General features: G+C 50.2%; 9 protein-coding genes across 9 annotated transcripts; 5 read left to right on the top strand and 4 right to left on the bottom strand.

Moving 5' to 3' along the window:
* Positions 1 to 3,538: 3,538 nt before the first annotated feature.
* Positions 3,539 to 5,395, top strand: samB (MYND-type zinc finger protein MUB1; the record flags this gene model as incomplete). Its single annotated transcript, XM_057119849.1, has 1 exon — positions 3,539 to 5,395. The coding sequence occupies one exon, from the start codon at positions 3,539 to 3,541 to the stop codon at positions 5,393 to 5,395; it is 1,857 nt and encodes a 618-aa protein (XP_056969404.1).
* Positions 5,396 to 6,094: 699 nt separating this feature from the next.
* On the bottom strand, positions 6,095 to 7,526 carry N7484_009461 (uncharacterized protein; the record flags this gene model as incomplete). Its single annotated transcript, XM_057119848.1, has 6 exons — positions 7,340 to 7,526; positions 7,226 to 7,285; positions 7,099 to 7,152; positions 7,023 to 7,039; positions 6,797 to 6,947; positions 6,095 to 6,709 (listed from the first exon to the last, which is right to left on the bottom strand). The coding sequence occupies exons 1-6, from the start codon at positions 7,508 to 7,510 to the stop codon at positions 6,095 to 6,097; spliced, it is 1,068 nt and encodes a 355-aa protein (XP_056969403.1). The 5' UTR covers positions 7,511 to 7,526.
* An 810-nt stretch (positions 7,527 to 8,336) lies between these two features.
* On the top strand, positions 8,337 to 10,989 carry N7484_009460 (MKT1 family protein; the record flags this gene model as incomplete). The annotated part of the gene is made up of 8 exons (XM_057119847.1): positions 8,337 to 8,343; positions 8,402 to 8,770; positions 8,891 to 8,988; positions 9,058 to 9,987; positions 10,040 to 10,286; positions 10,351 to 10,582; positions 10,651 to 10,843; positions 10,900 to 10,989. The coding sequence occupies 8 exons, from the start codon at positions 8,337 to 8,339 to the stop codon at positions 10,987 to 10,989; spliced, it is 2,166 nt and encodes a 721-aa protein (XP_056969402.1).
* Positions 10,990 to 11,623: 634 nt separating this feature from the next.
* N7484_009459 (protein disulfide isomerase family protein) lies at positions 11,624 to 12,808 on the top strand (the record flags this gene model as incomplete). Its single annotated transcript, XM_057119846.1, has 2 exons — positions 11,624 to 12,146; positions 12,228 to 12,808. The coding sequence occupies 2 exons, from the start codon at positions 11,624 to 11,626 to the stop codon at positions 12,806 to 12,808; spliced, it is 1,104 nt and encodes a 367-aa protein (XP_056969401.1).
* Positions 12,809 to 13,224: 416 nt separating this feature from the next.
* N7484_009458 (heat shock factor-binding 1 family protein) lies at positions 13,225 to 13,581 on the bottom strand (the record flags this gene model as incomplete). The annotated part of the gene is made up of 3 exons (XM_057119845.1): positions 13,225 to 13,310; positions 13,365 to 13,464; positions 13,522 to 13,581. The coding sequence occupies 3 exons, from the start codon at positions 13,579 to 13,581 to the stop codon at positions 13,225 to 13,227; spliced, it is 246 nt and encodes an 81-aa protein (XP_056969400.1).
* Positions 13,582 to 13,837: 256 nt separating this feature from the next.
* N7484_009457 (EBP2 family rRNA-processing protein) lies at positions 13,838 to 15,011 on the top strand (the record flags this gene model as incomplete). The annotated part of the gene is made up of 2 exons (XM_057119844.1): positions 13,838 to 14,654; positions 14,725 to 15,011. The coding sequence occupies 2 exons, from the start codon at positions 13,838 to 13,840 to the stop codon at positions 15,009 to 15,011; spliced, it is 1,104 nt and encodes a 367-aa protein (XP_056969399.1).
* Positions 15,012 to 15,387: 376 nt separating this feature from the next.
* Positions 15,388 to 16,702, top strand: N7484_009456 (pseudouridine synthase PUS4; the record flags this gene model as incomplete). Its single annotated transcript, XM_057119843.1, has 2 exons — positions 15,388 to 15,460; positions 15,516 to 16,702. 2 exons carry the CDS (start codon positions 15,388 to 15,390, stop codon positions 16,700 to 16,702), a joined length of 1,260 nt encoding a protein of 419 aa, XP_056969398.1.
* Positions 16,703 to 17,067: 365 nt separating this feature from the next.
* On the bottom strand, positions 17,068 to 19,003 carry N7484_009455 (uncharacterized protein; the record flags this gene model as incomplete). Its single annotated transcript, XM_057119842.1, has 4 exons — positions 17,068 to 18,189; positions 18,253 to 18,411; positions 18,471 to 18,727; positions 18,802 to 19,003. The coding sequence occupies 4 exons, from the start codon at positions 19,001 to 19,003 to the stop codon at positions 17,068 to 17,070; spliced, it is 1,740 nt and encodes a 579-aa protein (XP_056969397.1).
* Positions 19,004 to 19,338: 335 nt separating this feature from the next.
* On the bottom strand, positions 19,339 to 19,883 carry N7484_009454 (uncharacterized protein; the record flags this gene model as incomplete). The annotated part of the gene is made up of 2 exons (XM_057119841.1): positions 19,339 to 19,591; positions 19,693 to 19,883. The coding sequence occupies 2 exons, from the start codon at positions 19,881 to 19,883 to the stop codon at positions 19,339 to 19,341; spliced, it is 444 nt and encodes a 147-aa protein (XP_056969396.1).
* Between the last annotated feature and the right edge of the window lie 457 nt (positions 19,884 to 20,340).

The raw sequence follows: 20,340 nt of genomic DNA, 5'->3' as shown, positions 1-20,340 counted from the left end.
GCGGAAGCGACCGAGTTCAGGCCTCAAGCTGTGAACATAGTACTGTGAAATAAAAAGTGGTCGCAAAGGGGATTGAGGCGGGCTCGAGGAAAGAGAGGGAGAGGGAGAGGGAGGAATCGAAGGTTCTGAACAGGGGGCTTGTGTATTACCGGGTGCTAGTGGTAACTTGATGACCTCGCATTGCGACTTGGGAACTCCATGATTTACGACTAGTTCAAATTCCCTCAATTGACCCATAAAATTTACTTCTAAGGTTGCAGGAGTTGATGATTAAAATACAGAGTTTGCAATTGTTGCTTCTTGTCATCGACAATACTCATGGTGCCGAAGCTGGCCAAATGATGATTTATCTGTGTATGTCACGTATTGATGCGCTATTTCCCCGGGCGGTAATACGCTGACAATACACGCGCCTGCAACAGGGGGGTGAATCCTCCCCGGGTACCTGAGCCAGTGATCTTGATTCTTGTCCTGCTAGAAATGCATCTTTGCTATAAAGACAATGGACCAGTTCTGCATAGGACTACGCACGAGGTTCTTCTTGGGAGGGGGCAATTTCGGTCATTAGCGCTGACCGAGAAACCAACAACCCTAACGGGGGATTTCAAAGCGTCCAGTGGCGCTGGGGATCAGCCTAGCGCACCTGGCCCCAATGGTTGCTGATGCGAATTTATAAGATTTCAGGTCTCTCAAATTCTTTCCATACACAGTGTAACATTTGGTACAGTACATCTTGCGGAGTAAGGTTGGGAACGATGGGTCTGGCTATGCAGGTTATGTATAGAAACCTTGAAGGCCCCCCCCCTGTTTATAGAGCAGTGCAGCCTCAACTTTTCTCCACGTCAGAAAGCCGCGGCTATTTACTCCCATTTCATTGTCTACTCATGTCTCTGATTGGTGTGGTGCAACTTGGCGTCATCGTACCCGGCTGATCCTTTCCGCGTTGTGAGGGCCTCTTGGGGCAAATTTGGGGCTATTAAAAACCCTACGGACATTAGGCGCCCGGAGATGAAGGGCGCCTTTCCCTTGACCCTGAAGAATCATTTCTTATTGTTTACAGATACGATACCGCAACTTCTTCGGCACTGTACCACCCAGCCACCAACAGGCCCAAGCTCATTCGCCATTCCTTTTTTGGTTGGATTAAGGACTCCACTGAGGCTGACTAACCTGCATATGATTTCTCCCTTCACACTGAAGAAACCAAGAGAGGAGAAAAGGATGCAAGAAACTTTTATTAGAGGGGTCAAACCGTTTGATCCTGCCAATTTACCTTCCGTTTCCAAGATTTGATCGCTTCACGCCGACTCGGCTCATCGGTGCGTCAGGAAGATGAGGTCCCCACTACGTGAGACCGTCTCTGGGCCCCTTTTTTTTCCTCCCGGAGAGAACCCGCCCAGCTTGATATGAGCCTAGACGATCATTATTTAGGTCAACTTACTCCAGGACCGTGAGATGTGCGCCTTTCTATTAGGTTCCAGCTGGACATTGCACACCTTGTTCTCTGCACGTCAGCAAAGCTATTTCAGGCGGCCTGAGGGGGCCGATCTGGTATTGATGTACGGAGTATGCCGTTTACAGTCTCCATTGTTCGACTTGGTTTTTTTCAACAACGGCCCACTGGATATTGGTGCCAATGCTCGCTCTCTCCACCGACCCCCACTCGAGGATCTACATTAGAGGCCCGGTCAAATGCAGGTGATATTTCTCGTTCGTCATTTGTTCCGTTCGAATGCAGCCAGCCGGGCATAAATGCACATCTTCGGAGCGTCAGACATGAGGCTGTTGGCCGAAGTTCCGAATTGCAACTGAGTAATTACAAGGCTTGGTGGGAGCCTAGACTCAACCTCCCTCATCAGCATCCCATGAGTTTTCTATCGGTACCTTTCAAGCACTGGGAGAATGGTTGATGCCCAACAATTAGACCGCTCTGGATATCTTTCAAGGTAGGTATGAGTATTACCACTAATATGCTATTTACTGTATACATAGGCAGTATGAAGATAAAGGTCCAAGCGGGTCGGAAAGGGGCATAGCATTGCAACTGGAGGGTCTTGGTAGTTCATCATGACTCCAAGAGTGGATTCTATCAACATAATTGACCCATAAGTATCATGGACCTTCAACGGTGCTTTTCCGTCCCGAGGTCATCCTTGGGGAACCTATGGGTGTGTTTGATCGAAAATAGCAAGGAATGTAATGCACGGAACTCGAGTCGATCTTTCCGATGTAGTTCTAATGTCCAGAACATTTGTTCTCTATCTCAAGAGATTGTGATGTACTTTCAGGGGTTGCTACTGTAGTCTGTGAAAGGACATATTTGTGTTAGGTCATTGGCTTATCAACACATCTTCCAAGGTGGCATGCCCCAGACTGTAATCTGTGCACGAGTACCTCTGGGCCCCTGGTCTTGACGTTCCCATGTCAAGCGACGAATGCTAGAAAACACTCAAGACCACCTAGACGTTATTAGGTGAACATAGTGAACCTCATCACACATTCTTAGAACCTTGGAAGAAATGGAATATCTAGTTCTTGTGCGAAGCGACCAAGGTGCATATACTCTCAGAAGGGCTGACCTATTAAGATTCAATATTGAGACTCCACGCATATTGCGACATTCGAATTGACCGCAAACCAATTCGACCCTGCATACAATATACAACCTGAATCAAAATGAAACAAAGGAGATATCTAGACCGTTCATAACCTGTTTATATGAATACATGTCATCAGTTCAGGGGGATCGTCTCGGAGAATCCTTGAAGCCTTGGAGGCTGGGTTAGTCAGTCAACTCGGTATCGGCCATGTCGCCACGAGGGAGCGGATATCTCCTGCAGGGCGGCAACGCAAAAGATCGGGCATTTTCCATTCCAGAGTCATTGCCCATGAATGTAGTCAAGTTGGACGAAGAACCTTTTGCCCATGTACGACAGTGCAAGTGCCGTTAAAAATAGAGCGAGTCGGTTCACGGTGGCGGGAAAGCCAATGTTCGGGTCCCGTAATATTAAGGAGGCACCTGACGCCTCTCCGCTTTCGCTCTCAAAGGCTTTTCTCTCTCCTTCGCCCATCAACCCAACACCAACCCACCCCCATCTATTCTCCCTCGATTTCATCGCAACTATTTCCTATTCCTTCCTTTAATAGTCTGGGAATCACTGGTATCCCTGCCACCCGTCTTTTCTCCGCTCTTCCTGTCGAGGGTCTCGTGGAGTCATCACCAAATCCGCACCCCCTCAGTCAACCCTCATCGGGCATCGCTCATAGTATATCGATACTATTTCGGTTATCTCGATGTCGCTGGAGTAAAGCCGTTGCATTACGCGAGAGATCTTTGATCCCACCGCTTGTGGAGTCGACGTCTGCTGGTTTTAGGGGGCGTGAATCCCACCATCCAGGCATCGTCAAGGTCCTCAACTCATCTGGCCTTTTTTTGCATACTGGATGCCCTTTCATCCATTTCATCTGCCCTGCTTTTAGTTCCTTTCTTGGTTTTTGTGCCTTTTTCTTGTCTTGATTACCATCTGCCTCGTTCATCATGCGGGAAGTTAACTTTAGCATCCCCAATGTGAACAAGGCCTCGGTCAACATCACAACCACACTCTACGACCGACGTGCCCTTGATTGCACATCTACCTTACCACTTATCAACTCTTTGAACCACCTTGCGTATCTCACAACTTCATCTGCACGGATTCGGGATATCCTCACTGTCGATGGCGGCATCGAACGACTCGTTTGCATCCTGAAGGAGGGCAGGAGCAAGGATTTGATGGAGATGTGGAAATGGAGCCTAGCATTTCAATGTGTGGTGAATATCGGAGTTCGAGGATCGGAGAACGTGAGGACCAGGGTCGTGGAAGCCGACATGGTCCCGGTAATTGCCACCATACTGGACAACTACATCAAGGTGGTGGACAAGGTACGATCGCGTGCCGATCCCGAATCTCACAAGCACTCCAGCCGATCGGCCATCCCCAGCAAATCTAGCTCTTCGGTTCGCGAAGTCGCTGGCCGATCTGGCCCCGAATCCAACGCTCCTACCGAATCTCGCTCTTCTCGCCGCCAAGCCCCTCCTCCAAGCATCGAAATCCCTCAACCATACTATCAGGATAGCCAGCCAACCGACTCCGATGTTATGGATGTTACCTCCCCTCCTCGCGCCCCGATGACCTCCCCGCCTGAACGCAGTACCTTCCGACAGGATGTGCATAATCACCGGACCCACGATGCCCGCTACACCCGCGCCAGTCATCGCCTGCGCACTATGCAGCCTCTTGCTACCGCTATTCCCCCGATAGATACCACAGAAGGATTTGGTCTGCGGCCTGTGCGTGATGCGGAGCGCCTTGCCAGCATGCTTCCAGGACTACAGACGGGCATCATCTCACAACCGGACTCCCCGACAACTCCCAGCGGGCCGCTCCAACCTCAAGCTCGAAGCATCCCCCCACCCCCTCCTCCAGTTAGGGCTCGACCTCCAATCCAGCAGCAGCAGTCTGCTTCTGGTGAATCGGATGATGCCAACGGAGAGGACTCAACCATGGGTGACGATGCTGTCTTGGGACAGGGAACTGAGCCTATCGTTGGCCTGCCAAATCGGATGGATATCGACAGCGTTGACGAGCAGTCAACAACTACAATGATCGACGATGTCTCCGCCAGTCACGGTGGTCTGACCGTCACGGATCCATCTGAAGAGGGCCCGGAAGCTGAAACCTTCAATATCGCCCACCGCTCTGCTGTGGATGGCAGCATCATTAACAACACCGCCAACACTCAAAACAACGGTGGACTGGGTCTTTCCCCCACTCAAGCCCCAAACAACCCTAATTCTCCCACTCTCGCTCCCAGCCCCTACGCCTTGTACCTCCGTGATCGAAATACCCCCGCGACTCAGGGCGTCCTGACCACCATGCCCCGGGATGAAGATGTCTTAATGTCTCTGCAGCTTCTTGCATATGTCTCAAAATACTGCAACCTCCGGTCATATTTCCAACGCTCACATCTTGTTCCCAAACTCAAGATCGATCGCGAATTGCATCTCCTTGATGACAACGCTGATCCGTCTTCTCCGATTGAGTCCCCCGAAGAGGAAGATGAGTACCTGCTACCTGACGATGTCAACATCTTCCCCCTGGTGGAGAAGTTTACCGTTCGACATCACTCGAAGGACATGCAGTACTGGGCTTGCGTGGTGATGAGAAACCTCTGTCGCAAGGACGAGTCACGAGGCGGTATTCGTCAATGTGCCTACTACAAGTGTGGCAAGTGGGAGGAGTTCCAGCGACAGTTCGCCAAGTGCCGCCGCTGCCGGCGCACCAAGTACTGCAGCAAAGACTGCCAGAAGGCAGCATGGGTATATCACCGCCACTGGTGCCACACCACACCTTGATACGACCCCCGACGACCTTGAAGAAAGAGTTCCCATTTCTTGATTTCCATGCATATTGGCTCGCATAGCGTCATATCCCCCTCACGCCCCTCCCGATATTTGATTCCAAAGTCTACGTCTCACTTCGTGCATGGCATTTGCAAAATCCGGTGGCGTTTCCATTCGACTACCCGAAGATACCTCGTTACATGTCGATTGGCTTTTTTACTTCTCTCGCACAGCTCGCCCATTCATTCTACTTCATTGACACGTCGGGTCTGTCTTGAGGCCCTCGCTTTATTCCCTTGATTCCCATATATTTCCCCATTTGTCATGAATGTATATCTTTTAACATCTATCATAACGAAACACTTGTTTCTTGTTTCCCGTGAAACCCCGTTTTTCTTGCAAGCCTTTCCATACCTAATTGTGCGGCCAACGAGTTTCCTATGTCCTTAGATGGGCACCTGTCTTGACACGTTCCGACCGACTCACGGTCTTTTGAAGCATTTCTTATTATTCCATCGACGACGTTTGATTCATGTTAATGCGGAGGATTGGTGTCTTCTGTCAATTTTGCACTTTGCCACGACGGCACCGGCGTTTGTCCATTCACTGGTACTGTTGTCTATTCGTCATGAAATGAAACCCCCAACATTTGCATTTGAACTTTTCCTTCGCTCCAATGACCTCTCAATTGATCTGATTCCACAATCCTCTCTACTCATCCTTCGTAAATCCATAAGTAGCCGCCAATCTCGACTCCAGATGCTCCTGCGCCGTCAAAGGTCTCTTCCCTGGCTCCAAACTTCCGGCACCACCCCCAAAGCCAACAACACCAACACCTCCCACCTTCGCCCGATGCGCCTTCACAACCTCACTGGGAACGGGAACCAACTCTGTCGTATCAACCGGATGACAGAAATAAACCAGGGTATACCGATCCTGAGGATTAGGGCTCCGCTGCTCCGCTAACGGGAACACAACCCGGTGCACGGTGGACTTCAACAGACCATCCGTCCAGTAACTCAAGAGGTCACCAATATTCACCAGAATAGGCGGGAACGGGTACGCATCTGCATTATCACCAGGTATAATGGGAACAGGCGCCCAAGTTCCTTCTGGGGTAAAGATCTCCAGACCCGGCTGTCCGGGACGCTGGAAGAGAAGCGTAATACTACCGTAGTCGGAATGGGCACCAGCACGCACGTCTTTATCATGCTTATAGCTTGCTGTGGCTGGGGAGAAGATTGAAGGGTAGTACAGGTAGCGAAGGATGCTACCTGTTGGACCAATGCTAGGGTCGTGGCGGGTTGTGAAGAAATCTTCCGGCATCTGGGGTATGAATTGTTAGCTCGAGTGATATAAGCTATTGGAATGTGCCGTATATGTTTTTATACTGCTTAGCGTTCGCTCTCTTACCTCCAGGCCGAGCGAGAGGAGGGTGAGGATCCGGGTGCAGGTCTTGTTGCAGAGCTCTGCGAAGCCGTGGATCTCGGATTCATGGGGTGCCAGTGATGCGGGGAGAGGCTGTTGGGCTTTGCCGTCTTTGAAGTCTCCAAAGTTCATGGCCCTATACATTCGTTATCAGTGAGATTCTATTTTATCGGTGCTTGAGATATTCATATGCGCAGGTGTGAAGTCATACTCTTTAAAATCTCCAGTCTGTAATCTCAGATTGATTGTTAGCCAGCATTATCGACATAGATGCCAGAGTAACATACGCGCTGGTGCTCCGGATCAAGAGTCTCCGTGTGCATACCTGACCAGCCCCGGTTCTATGGAATAGGTTAGTCAGATGTTCCAATCATTCAGACCCAGAAACAAAATTCCGAAGCACTTAACACTCACGTTCGGGGTGATCCGACATGTCTCCTTCTCCGCAGCTGGGGAGGCAAAGAACTTCTTGGACTATAGCAATACTTAGAGTAGATCTTGTAAAATGGCCATAGAATCAGGGCATACTAATTCAAAGCCATGATCGACGTCTGCAACAGAAAAATCGGTTCCCTTGCTGTTCACATACAAAAAGCCATACTTCGCAGCCGCATCGAGCATCGCCTTCCCCACGGCGGGGTCATGCGGGTTCGAGATGTCAATGACAGGAAGCTCGATCGGGGCAGCGGTGTCAGCCATTTTGTCAAAGATGCAAAGATTATTGCGGGGACAAGAAGTTCCAAGATGAGTGGGCCTGCAACAGCCGATATATAGACGCTAGAAAGATATCGGTTACATGAAAAAAATAGGCGGCCTATCGCGTATCTGCCATATCTGCCGATTACAAGCGGGTCGGTTTTCCATGGAACTCGTGCCGTGCACAGGCGATTTCCGGCACTTGCCTAGCTAAGTAATACCTAGATGCTGATTGCCCCGCGATAGCAATATTGACGTATGATACTATACCGTCACGGTGGGTATGGTTGACTGGTGGTCATCACATATGGCCATCCCTAGTACCGCCAGAGTGGGACTATTGTGCATTGGCAGTTTTCAGGGCCCTTTCTCATTGTTCAAGCTAGTCACAGACCCTGAGGGGTGGCGATCCACCATATTTCTATAAATACTGAATTCTGCACACAATTGAGACAGTACTACTGTCATAGATAAGTAGCTGTACATATCCAGGTACGTACTGATTGGGCTGTGGGCCTGGATTCAGGGATTATGGCTAAGCGCTCAGGTGCCCCATGATCCTAACAAAATAAAGCAAATAGAGATAGAAGATACGTGTACTGCAGGGCCCTAATCCAAAGCCAATGGTTCAGCGTGGATGGGATGTTGTTTGTAGGGGAACGTCGTTGTGCAGAAAACAACAATTAAACTCCGCTTTCCCTTCCCCTCGTCACGCAACCATCTTCAGCCGGATACTCTCTTATCCCACCCCCACGCCATCATTTCCCTGACATTCTAGGCGTCAATGCCCGGCATTTAGCCGAGCTCATCGCCCTTCAGCTTCACAATCATGCCTAGTAAAGCTCCTGCTCCCCCCTTGTTGAGCTGATCAGCCTAACCTCGTGTTCTCTCTAGTCCGTCCTTTTGATGACTGGGCTGTGGGCCGCACCCAGTCCCTCCCCCTCTCCGCCCTGAAAGGTGCTGTCGTTGGTATTGACGCGTCGCATTACATTCAGCAGCACCTGGTGAATCAGTCAACCCGCGAAGCCCTTTTGGGCGCCCTGGGTGGCTTTCCATTTGCCTTGCGGAGCAACATCGAGAAAGAACTGCAGGCCCTCAAGAACCTAAGCATCGGCTGTGTCTTCGTCTTCAATGGCCTCGAGTTTGGCAAAAGGGACCATCGCATCCAGACCCAGCCAGCATCCGTGCGCTCGTTTGAGCAAGCTTGGGAGCTATATGACCAACAACAAGCCGATCAGGTCGTCGACGCCTTCAGCAATGCCGGTATGAACACCTTTCCTTTTCAAAGCCCACCTCAATGGTCGACATCACCGCCCGCTTACAATCAATGGAATTGGTCGACTCCAATATACCCGATCTTGACTGACGAACATGCACCCCCAGGGACCCCGCCCCCAGAAACCCTCTTCAAATTCCTGACACGGATCCTTAGTCAAAATGGTATCTCCTTTATGGTGGCGCCGTATAGCGCGGTTGCACAGGTGAGTTCCTGGGAAAGAGCGGCAAACCGTCACCGATACGGCAAACGCGTGACATTAACGTGCAATTAGCTCTCCTACCTCGCCCGTGGCTCCAATCCCGTTGTCGATGCCGTGTATGCACCATCCGAGGCCTTCCTTTTCGACCTAGACAAACTAGTGACTCGCATCGAGACTGAACCTGCACAGTTCACCTGGCTCACAAAGCAAACCTGCCAGGAGGAGCTGGGGCGTTTGTCGAACGAGCAATTTACCGAATTCCTGCTGCTTCTGGGGTCTTCTTTCTTGCGTCCATGCCCTCTTTTCGAGAACCCCGCATTCCCAGGAAAGCTCCCCAACATTCGCGATGCTCTGCCGATGTTCAATTCTGCGGGGCGGACTGCTTTGGGCATGTGCGCCCAATACGAGGAGGATCGTCGCATGGTAGAGTACCAGTATGTGGACCGGTACAAGCGAGCATATATGAGCGTAAAACATCACGTCTATATGGATATTGATGGACGAGTTGTTCCTATGGAACCTGAAAGTACTTCTTCCGATCTACATGAGCTTATCGGTCAGCGTCTTCCGGAAGAGCTGTACTTCTACTTATCCAAGGGAATCCTTGGCCCAGATGTACCAAACTATTTGACATTGGGTGAGGTGCGGATTTCCCTCCCATTGGGCGCCGAGGACAACGATATCTACCGACAGCTTGTAGGCGACACTCTTACTCCAATCCGGACACAGTCAATCTGCCTGTTAGCGAACTCTCTTCACCGATTCTACCAGACCAAAGAGATCCAAATCCGCCCGTGGTATGATGAAAACTCGGACCGGAAGATCAACCTGAAGGGTATTCCCTCCGTAAAGGAGACCATTCAGTCCTGGAAGATCTCGTCTAGCCAGTTCCCAGAAAGCGTTAAGAAGCTGCAGGCGCCGCTTGGCTCCTTCAAGTTTGCCGTGCAAAGTCTGGGTAACTCAGACTTCGTACCTAAATCATTCGCTACCAAAGAAACCCCGGTATGTCTTGTCCAGAGACGCAGGTCCGAGTTCGTATCTAACAATTTTCTAGGCTCTGTCAGCACAAGAGGATATCCGATCGAATGTGATGTGGCGGTTCCTTCAACTGCGTGGCTATGTCGATGACAAGCATAAGCTCACAACATGGGGCAAGTGTCTGGAACAAGCACTGTCAAGCGTTAATCCTGCAGATAATCTAGAGGATGCTATTTTTATTGCCATTGAGATGCTCCGCTTTGATCTTTTGAACACGAAGAATTGGTTCAAGAGTGTATCCGGGGGTCCTATGAGAGGATCAGGTATGTTGCTCTCATGGCCGCAATAAATCCTTAAATCCATGACTAACCGGCCTATTCTTTTCAGAGGAGGATAAAACTTTCAACATGCTCGTTTCCCGTGTTGCGTGCATTGCAAAGTTGCAGCATAAGAACATCGGTTACTCCGGTCCTTTGAGCCGGCAGCTCCTTTGCTACCGCTCCTTGATCTCCGAGGTGCGCCATGCGCTAAGGAATCTGATTGAGGTGGTTTTGACTAGTCTGCTGCTCAGCGGAGACGCTGACCGCGACCGTAACGACTGGACTGAGATGACAATCAAGTATGTGGCCTGATCCCCGCAAAGAAAGACCCAAGCCGTTTCCTGAATTGTTCTAATCCTTTGTTCAGATTACCTTTTATTGATGATAATGACTGCGGCCTCGGAATCGCCGTTCGCACCTACTTGGACGATCTACCTTTGCAAGCAGATCCCACCTCACCCGAGGCTCGGGCAGAAGTCAAGTCAAAGGGCAAGGAGTGGTTCCAACATAGCGAGAGCTTCACAGGAAACCTGGACCAAGCCTTCAAGCTTTGGGATGCGGTAAGTTTTGCATGCTTTTCGCACAGCTAGCCGTTCGAGACTAATCCTCTATATAGGTCTACAAGACTACCCAGACGGCGGGCAAGGAGCTCAAGGATACGAAGTTGTGGGATGATGCTAACAAGTGGTTGTCTGAGCGACGTTAATGAGGCAGGCTGCAGGGCAGGTGTTCTTGCAACATGATATCACTGTCATTGAGAAGCTTTCGGGGTCTATATCTACTCGGGTTGCATCCGAAGTTGATATTTTTCGCTGCTTAATGCGCGGACCTCCAATCTTAGGGTGTATCGGCAAATTCTCTATTGTATTACTATCTAGTAATCCGAACCAGCAAACAATCAAGTTAAAAATATTTCGGGAAAAGGTGCATGAAGCCTACTTTAGTTGTTCAATTAACCCATCTTATACATGTACATGGATGAGCTCTCTATATATTTAGCGCATTGAACGCTGCGTCTGACACACGTATGGAAGACTTCGGAAGAGAATTTGAAACCCCAGGCCTCCTAGCCCTACCTGGAAGTTTCTACTCGAAGCAGCCACCAAGATCAACAATTGATCAATACAAAGCCCAAGAGTTGGATAGAAATGTGACATTGGGTAACCCCATAACACGGAAGTATATGGGGAAGATCTGCGGGACCAAGTGGCCTCTTCGATGTTTTGTCATCATCGCCCCATCTCCCCGAGCTAATCTACTGTATTCTTTTTCCTCCAGCACCTCCTCCTGTGTAATTGTCTTGCACATTTCAAATTTCATTTACATCAAAAACACACAAAATGGCCCGCCTGAGCTACCTGCTCCTGGGCACCCTCTCGGTGCTCGGCAGCTTCGCCAACGCCAGCTCCGCCGTCAAGGACCTGATCCCCAGCAACTTCGATGAAGTGGTCCTAAAGTCCGGCAAGCCCGCTCTGGTCGAATTCTTCGCCCCCTGGTGCGGTCACTGCAAGACCCTCGCCCCTGTCTACGAAGAGCTCGGTGCTGCTTTCGCTTTCGCCGAGGACAAGGTTACTGTCGCCAAGGTCGATGCCGATGCGAACCGCGAGCTCGGAAAGCGTTTCGGTGTTCAGGGTTTCCCTACCCTGAAGTGGTTCGATGGCAAGAGTGACAAGCCGGAGGAGTACAAGGGTGGTCGTGATCTTGAGAGCTTGTCTGCTTGGATTACCGACAAGACTGGCATTAAGCCCAAGGGTGCGCAGAAGGAGGCCAGCAAGGTTGAGATGCTCAATGATGCTACCTTCAAGACCACTATTGGAAGCGAGAAGAATGTCCTGGTTGCCTTCACTGCGCCTTGGTGTGGACGTGAGTAACAAGCTCCTTTCGTCATTTGGTATCCTCGCCCCTGTTCCCTTTTTTTACTGACTCCATTGTTTTCCTATTCAGACTGCAAGAGCCTCGCTCCTACCTGGGAAACCCTCGCTAACGACTTCGCCCTCGAATCTAACGTCGTTATCGCCAAGGTTGACGCTGAGGCCGAGAACTCCCGCGCCGTGACCAAGGAGCAGGGTGTTACCGGTTACCCTACCATCAAGTTTTTCCCCGCCGGCTCGACTGAGGCTGAGGCTTACTCCGGTGCTCGCTCTGAGGAGGCCTTCGTTGAGTTCCTGAACACCAAGACTGGTACCAACCGTGCCGTTGGTGGTGCTCTGAACACCAAGGCTGGTACCATCGCCGTTCTGGACAAGCTGGTTAGCGAGTACGTGCCCGCTGCTAAGTTCGAGAAGCTCGCTGGTGAGCTCAAGAAGGCTGCCAAGGGTCTGCAGGACAAGTACGCCGAGTACTATATCAAGGTTGCGGACAAGCTGAGCCAGAACCAGGAGTACGCCACCAAGGAGCTGGCTCGTCTGCTCAAGGTCCTCAAGAAGGGTGGTTCCGCCCCCGAGAAGCTCGATGACATGGTCTCCCGCAGCAACATCCTGCGTCGCTTCGCTGGCGAGGGCGAGGAGAAGAAGGATGAGCTGTAAACGATCATCTTCTATAGCATTGTTTTTATTGGTGCTCATTTCCGGGAAGCTGCAGTATATGGAATTGTAGTGAAACGGTGATCAGCGATGAATATAGTCTAAAGATTTAGCTATGGGAACCTATTGGCATCCCGCTGTATTGTATGAACCATGAATTGATATGATGTCCAGCGGGCGTCATGCCTTGCAATGAATGTTCGCAGACCTCGTTTACTTCATCTATCGCAACATACATCGCCTGGTAAATAATTTAGGTTGTCTCATTGGAACATAGGGTATCATGATTGCATATTAGGAAACAAAACTGCTGAACAACAGGGTGCGCGCCATCTCGAATGCAGCAGTCAATTGCTTCCGAGCATATTCGGACGCCATAGACTTTGAAAATCAAATAGTCTCCTATGAATGTCCTCTTACTACGTAGTAGTGGCTGAGGCCGCATCGCTCCCAGTGGCGGACAGAGAGGCCTCCAATTCATCTAGGCGGCGAGTCATGTCATCCACTGGCGGAATTAGTTAGTATATCAGCATTGATTGACCAAAAGGTCAGGACATACGTTTGCTGAACATTTCCTTGGAGACATTATCAAATTTGCCTTGCAGTTGGTCGAGGAGTTCATCGACAGCCGCAGTGAGTTGGCCTTGGGCATCAGAGTTCTAGACCAGGTTAGCGGGGGGTTCGCTGATGTTGAAGGGGCATGATGAGCTTCATACCGGTTGCGAGAGAAAAGATTCCTCCGCGGAGGTCTTAGTCGGTGAGTCTTCCTGGGGCATGATGTATTGGAACCTTTCAAAGAACGTGCAGACGTCGACAATCCGACTTGCAGTGTAGAGTTGACTGTATGGCAGTTGATAAGGCCGGATCATCAGTTAGTCCGGTTACCGACCCACGCTAATCTCAAATAGTGCTTATCGGCCACGCTAAGCCGTATCAGGACTGGCTCGGGTTCAAAAAAATCAAGAGCAATCCTCCGCTGTCTCTTTACAACCGGTCAATTTCCAACCCCCGATTTCCCTCCCACCACACACAATGGTTAAACGAAGCAAGCTGCTCCAGGCTCTCGATGCCCACAAGGGTCGCGACTATGACGCCGAGAAGCAGAAGAAGATGGTGAAGGCCGCAGAGAAGCGTAAAGGCGTGAAGAAGACCGACAGCCCAGCAAAGGCCAAGGAGACCAAGCAAGATAAAGAGGAAGTTGCTGTGAGCTCTGAAGCCGAGGAGGATGACGAGGAAGAGCAGGAGGAGCCCGAGGCCGAGGAGTCCGACGAAGAAAATGCCGAAGAAGAGGCCGAAGAGAACGACCATGAGGAAGAGGAGGAAGAAGAAGAAGAAGAAGAAGAAGATATTCCGCTATCAGACCTCGAAGATGATGAACGTGAGGATGTTGTCACCCACCAACGCCTAACCATCAACAACTCCGCCGCGATTACCGCCTCTCTCAAGCGCATTTCCTTCATCACATCGCAGACCCCATTCTCCGAGCACAATTCCCTCGTGTCCAAAGAGCCGATCGAGGTTGAAGACCCCAATGACGACCTGAACCGTGAATTGGCCTTCTACAAGGTCTGCCAAGCCGGCGCAGCCGAGGCCCGTGGTCTGCTGAAGAAGGAGGGCATTCCCTTCACCCGTCCCGGTGACTACTTCGCAGAGATGGTCAAGAATGACGAGCACATGGACAGAATCAAGAAGAAGCTGTACGATGAGGCGGCTGGCAAAAAGGCCGCTGCTGAGGCGCGCCGCCAGCGTGACCTGAAGAAGTTCGGCAAGCAGGTGCAGGTCGCCAAGTTGCAGCAGAGAGCTAAGGAGAAGCGGGAGACTCTTGAAAAGATCAACACCCTGAAGAAGAGTATGTTTCACTGTGCTCTAGCAGAGCTAGTTCCGAATTCATTGTGACATTTACTAACAATTCTCAATAGAGCGCAAGGCTGACACTTCTGCTCCTACCGACGATTCCAAGGATCTCTTCGATGTGGCCATTGAGGATTCTGGCCCAGTTGACCGCAAGCGTGGTCGCGGTGAGGGTGGTGCCAACTTCAAGCGCCAAAAGAGAGACCAGAAGTTCGGCTTCGGTGGTAAGAAGCGTCATGCCAAGAGCGGTGATGCCGCTTCCAGTGGTGATATGAGCGGCTTCTCTCAGAAGAAGATGAAGTCCGGTGGTGCTAAGCGCCCTGGAAAGAGCAAGCGGGCCCAGGGTCGCATGTAAAGTCATGATGACTCGAGGAGGCCATGTGGTTAGACGGAGATGTGTGAAGGCGCATTCGGCGCCAAAAAAAAAAACTCATGGTGGAAGACTTCCACTGTTGCTTTCTGTAATAACTATAGTTACCCTGCATCTACGAATTGGCTTATTTCTTACATTCCTCTGAAAGTACCTCGACTCGACCTCTGAATCGATAAATGTCGTTGATAAGAATTACAACGTAATATGAATACCGAAGTTATATTTATATACGGCACAAATGTTGCATTAAATACGCAAATCCCTTATCGATACTAAAATCCCCTTATCGATACTAATAAATTACCAAAGCTAATCCTTAACTTTTCACTCGACGTTTCTCCCAACTTTATTCCGCCAAATGCGCGTTCCATTTGGCTCTCGACTCTTCCGTACCACAATGTCAGGCGAAAAGATCCTTGAAGGTTGCTTCGGTAAGCAACAACACTTCGATTCCACCACAACCCAATCCTAACGCAATCTCAACAGCCGTTCACAAGCCTCAAGGCGTCACATCCGCTGATGTCCTCCGCAAATGCCAAGAGCACTTCAACCCCTCCAAGCTCTTCGCCCCCTGGCTCCAAAATGAGCGTGACCGCCGTGAACGCGAAAACCAATTCCAGCAAAACCGCCGCCGCCAAAAGAAAATCGAAGTGAAGATTGGACACGGCGGCACCCTCGACCCACTCGCAACAGGAATCCTCATTGCCGGCGTCGGAAAGGGAACCAAGTCCCTCAGCAGCTTCCTAGAATGCACAAAGTCCTACGAGACGATCGTGCTCTTCGGTGCGGAGACGGATACTTACGATCGCATGGGTAAGATCGTGCGCCGGGCTCCGTACGAGCATGTTACGCGGGAGAAAGTTGAGGAAGCGCTGAAGCAATTCCGGGGGAAGATCATGCAGAAGCCGCCTATTTTCTCTGCATTGAGAATTAACGGAAAGAGACTTTATGAGTATGCAAGGGAGGGCAAGCTTCCGCCTGTGGAAATCAAGACTAGGCCTGTTGAGGCTTTGGAGCTGGAGATTGTGGAGTGGTATGAGCCTGGGACGCATGAACACCAATGGCCCAAGGAGAAGATGGTTGGCGAGGAGAAGAAGGTTGCGGAGCAATTGCTCGATCAGCAGGCTGGTGCTGCCCCTAAGGTGGAGGAGGCTGTGTCCTCTAAGCGCAGTGCTGCGGATACACCTGAAGTTGAGCATGACGCTGATAAGAAGCAGAAGGTTGGTGAGAGTGGTGAGGTTGCTGTGACTGAGTCTGCGCCTGCTGCTTCGGAGACTGCTGCTGCTGATACTCCGGTTGCCGAGGAGAAGACCACTGCTACGGAGTATTTGTCGGACTCAGAAGCTGAGGATGCGGATGGATCGGTTAAGACTAAGAAGCAACGGCCTCAGGCGCCTGCTGTGAAGATCCGGATGACTGTGACCTCCGGTTTCTATGTTCGGTCTTTGGCGCATGATTTGGGTAACGCTGTTGGCAGCTGTGCACTTATGAGTGAGCTTATCCGGACGCGCCAGGGCGACTTTGAGCTCGTTCCTGAGAAGGTTCTGCAGTATGAGGATTTAGCTGCGGGCGAGGATGTTTGGGGCCCGAAGGTGGAGGGATTCCTCGGCGCTTGGGAGGGCAAGATGGCTGCCAAAGCAGCAGAGGCTGACGCGGCCAAGGAACAAAAATAGATCAAGTCACACCAATTGATGTGATGTTTTATAGTATATAGGGTCTGGAGTTAGAAAGGGCTTTCATATTCATCTTTCCATGTTTCTAATAGGCTGGAGCTCATATATGATAAGAGGAACTTTAGTTACTGGGGAGAAGATAAATAATGGGCAATAGTATATCTGCATGCAGACACACGTGGACCATCTAATCAATCAGATATGATCTGACTGGTCTTCTCGGGTTTGTTTTCTTGGGAGTAATAGTCCAGCCGACATCGTGTTATTGATGCGATGAACGTCGAAGATAGAGCCTGTACTACAAGCAAAGGTGTATTTAATAAGTTATTCGCTAGTAATACAGCAAGTGGTGCCGCGGCAAAATATTAGACCCGCGTCTCCTCCGCAAAGTAAACCTCCGGAAATGCTTCCCGCATCTGTTGGTAGTGCTGACTGATTAGATACTTCATGAGATTGCTGACAGGAAGAGCAGTATGCATGCGTTGCTCAGTCTCAACCAGCTCGACTCGCATCTGGGTCTCCCAATCATGCTCGCCAGCGTGGTCTTCAATCTCCTTCTGGCGTTCCGCTCCTTTGGTGATAATCTGCTTAGGGCATCCTGCCATGCGGCATGTCCAAATTTCAGGCTCGGGTTGAGGTGTAGATTCCGGCACTGGCTCAGACTCAAGCCCAGAATGGCCATTTAACTCAGGAAGTGGTGGGATGCCTCCTAGGTCTGATTTTTCAAGGCTCATCGTTGATGCAGGGGTACTGGGTGTTTGGGTAGTTTCCTGAAGCAAGCTTTTCAAAAGAGAAGCTGCAGGACCGGATTTAGCTATGAAGGACCTGGTTCGGGGCTTTGTTGACGCCAACGGGGTTCGTATTAGTTCATGGCCGCGGGTCTTGCTAGGGGTTTCAATGTCGGACATTGCGTCTGGGTCATCGTCATCGTTATCTTCGTTGTCGGACTCTTGAGTCTGTAGATTTGCTGTTATATTTCGATTCCGTTTGCCCATTCCTTTGGCAGAAACGGCGGCACTCCTGGGGCGGAGTACAGACTTTTGAGTTCGGATGAGGCCTTCATCATCGCTGGAGTCTTCGAGGGGTTGCAAGGGTGTAAGAAGGCCAGGAGGTAGGGGTTCAGGTTGCGAGGCGGCATGAGTAAGTTCTCGGTGGATGACATAGCGTGACCATTTCACCCCAGATGTCTCATCTTCGTCTAGATTCTGTAGTACAGTGCCTGCTCTGGCCACGATGATTTTATGAGCATTCTCCTTGCTGAACGAGTAGCGTTCGGACAATCGCTCAGATACCAAGTCTAGATGCAAGCGGCGTTTTGCCAGATGACCTTCTTCCTTAAGCTCCTGTATGAGTTGGTAGATAGCATCTGTTTGTGATTTGACGATGGCGGCTGGATTGTGTCGAGGAGGGGTGGCTTCGGGCTCATCCTCACCTTCCTCGTTATCAGATTGGGGTGATAGGCGGTCCATGATCTCCTTGTATTCATCCTAACACATACAAAGTCAGCAACGCGGAAATATCTCCATTGTCACAATTCCCAAGCTACTTACTTTGAATTGTCGGCGGAGATGGATAAAGACATTGGTCTTATTCCAGTCCATGTCCTCATCATCTTCGATCATGCAACGCAGCAAGAAAGGCCCATGTTGGGTAAATACTTCGGCTGAACTCTCTCGTGTTTCGCAATCGCCATGTGTGTGGAAGACGTACTGTAATGCGTTAGTTGCGGGCGGACCGAACACAGTCGAGGCCTGAGGGAATTACTTACTTGCTCACAAAGATTCTTGAATGTGGGATTTAGCTGTTTCTTTCCATGCTGGTGCCTGTCCATCAGGAAGTAATACATATCCACGGCCTGGACCATGCGGTTAAAGGTGGGCAAGTAGCCCTTTGCGGGTGATATTCGGTACCAGCCCGCCTTGCCGGCCACCCAGAGCTCAACACTGCGATCTTCTGTCTGGCCGTAGGCATAGTGGGTAACATCGTCGATGATGATTCGTTTGGAGAGGATATCAGGGTCGAGCACTGTAGAGTGACGGGGAATTTAAGCAGCCGGTCAAACGCGTTTGCCGTCGGATAAGAGTTGATTGATCACGTACCTAAGTGTTCTTGATTCGGCTTCAGATCTAACTGACCAATGACCTGCACAGGATTATTCTCGTTGGCTTCAAGCAGATTCGCATAGAGCAATTTCCCTGGTCGTAAGACCTTGACCTCGGACAGGCCAAACTCCCACCAATCATTCTCATCTGAGATGGAGGGATCGATGGGAGGGAGGACTAATTCTTCGCGGGCGGTCATGGTGCCGGTCGCGGCATGGTGGAAGAAGAGAGGGTATATGGAGGAGCGAGGATAGATGAGACCCGCTCGTAGCCATGAGAAGACAGAATTGAACTGGAATTTCACGGGACGTCAACAAGAGTAGACCGGGGGATCGACCAGCTGAGTCAGGTGCCTGAGGCTCGGAATTAAGGCCCAATGTGGTGCACCTACTAGGTTCAGTATAGAGACCACCAGATTCCACCGGCATCGTCCACTTGGATAAGCTTAAATCTCTAAACTCCTGTGGCGATTCTTGGACTTGAAAGAACTCAAAGCTATATTTCCCTGATAGACATTCGCTATACACAGGTTCTTTAGGGACTAACATCCAACACTCCATTATAGTGACACCGCTCTTGGATTCCTTCTTCCGGATTCTTCACGCAAACCCAATTAGAATTTCTCGCACTGGTATTAATCACCTGATAAGCTGTCTGGGAAGCCTTGACCTGCTTCAAATCCAGCACAAAGTTCTCGATTTGTAATCCATAACGAAATCCGAATTCGAAGTTATCTTGGGCGCATTTGTTTAGTTCTATGCCGGGTTGTATATCGTTGCTTGGGTTCCTATGCGTAGAACGAATAATTAGATTTGGATCTCTTTACCTCTCTATGATAAAGAGAGAACAAGCAAGGAGTGGATGATGCTGGCATCGATCATTACTTACCAAGAGATATAGCACGAGTCTTCCAAATTAGTGCTTGAGTTCTGCACCGTAAACTGCAGATTCCCTAGTGTATCATTTGAATAAAGAGTGGCACATAAGCCCTGAATCTCGAATACTGTGTTTCGCTTCATTGGGCTCGCAAGGCCGGAGCCAAGAACCGTCAGGAAAGGAAGAAGGGTCACAAGCTGCATTTTGTATGGCCAGAGTGAAGATGGGTAGGAATCGAGCTGATGAAAATTTGGAGCAGAGAAAGATGAATGAGGTAGGAACGTCGTCACTTATGGTCAGATCAGACGGCTCTTATAGTCTTGGTTATCGAAAACCCTAAAATTAGGAGCATAGATACTGGGTGGGATGAACCATGGAACAAGAGCCGGATGGTGCACCGAGGGCATGCGATAGGTTCAAATTATCCCTCTCCATGTTCAGTTAAGAGGACTTCAAGAACACAGAACTTGAAATGAGTACCTGGAGCATAGTATTTAGAAAGACTGTCGGTGTGTTTCCTCAAGACTCGGAATACTCCTTGCTGCCGAATTGCATACCGGACCTTGTAGTGAATCGAAAAAGAAATCCAGGACCGACAGCCCAATCGCGAGATCTATCACGAGTCCTGTGTCGGACTGGTTTGCATGGGATGTTTCGTTT

Source organism: Penicillium longicatenatum (assembly GCF_028827895.1).
Source record: "Penicillium longicatenatum strain IBT 33135 chromosome Unknown contig_6_segment0_segment0, whole genome shotgun sequence".
Lineage (NCBI taxonomy): Eukaryota > Fungi > Ascomycota > Eurotiomycetes > Eurotiales > Aspergillaceae > Penicillium > Penicillium longicatenatum.
This window is presented reverse-complemented; position numbering and strand designations above follow the sequence as displayed.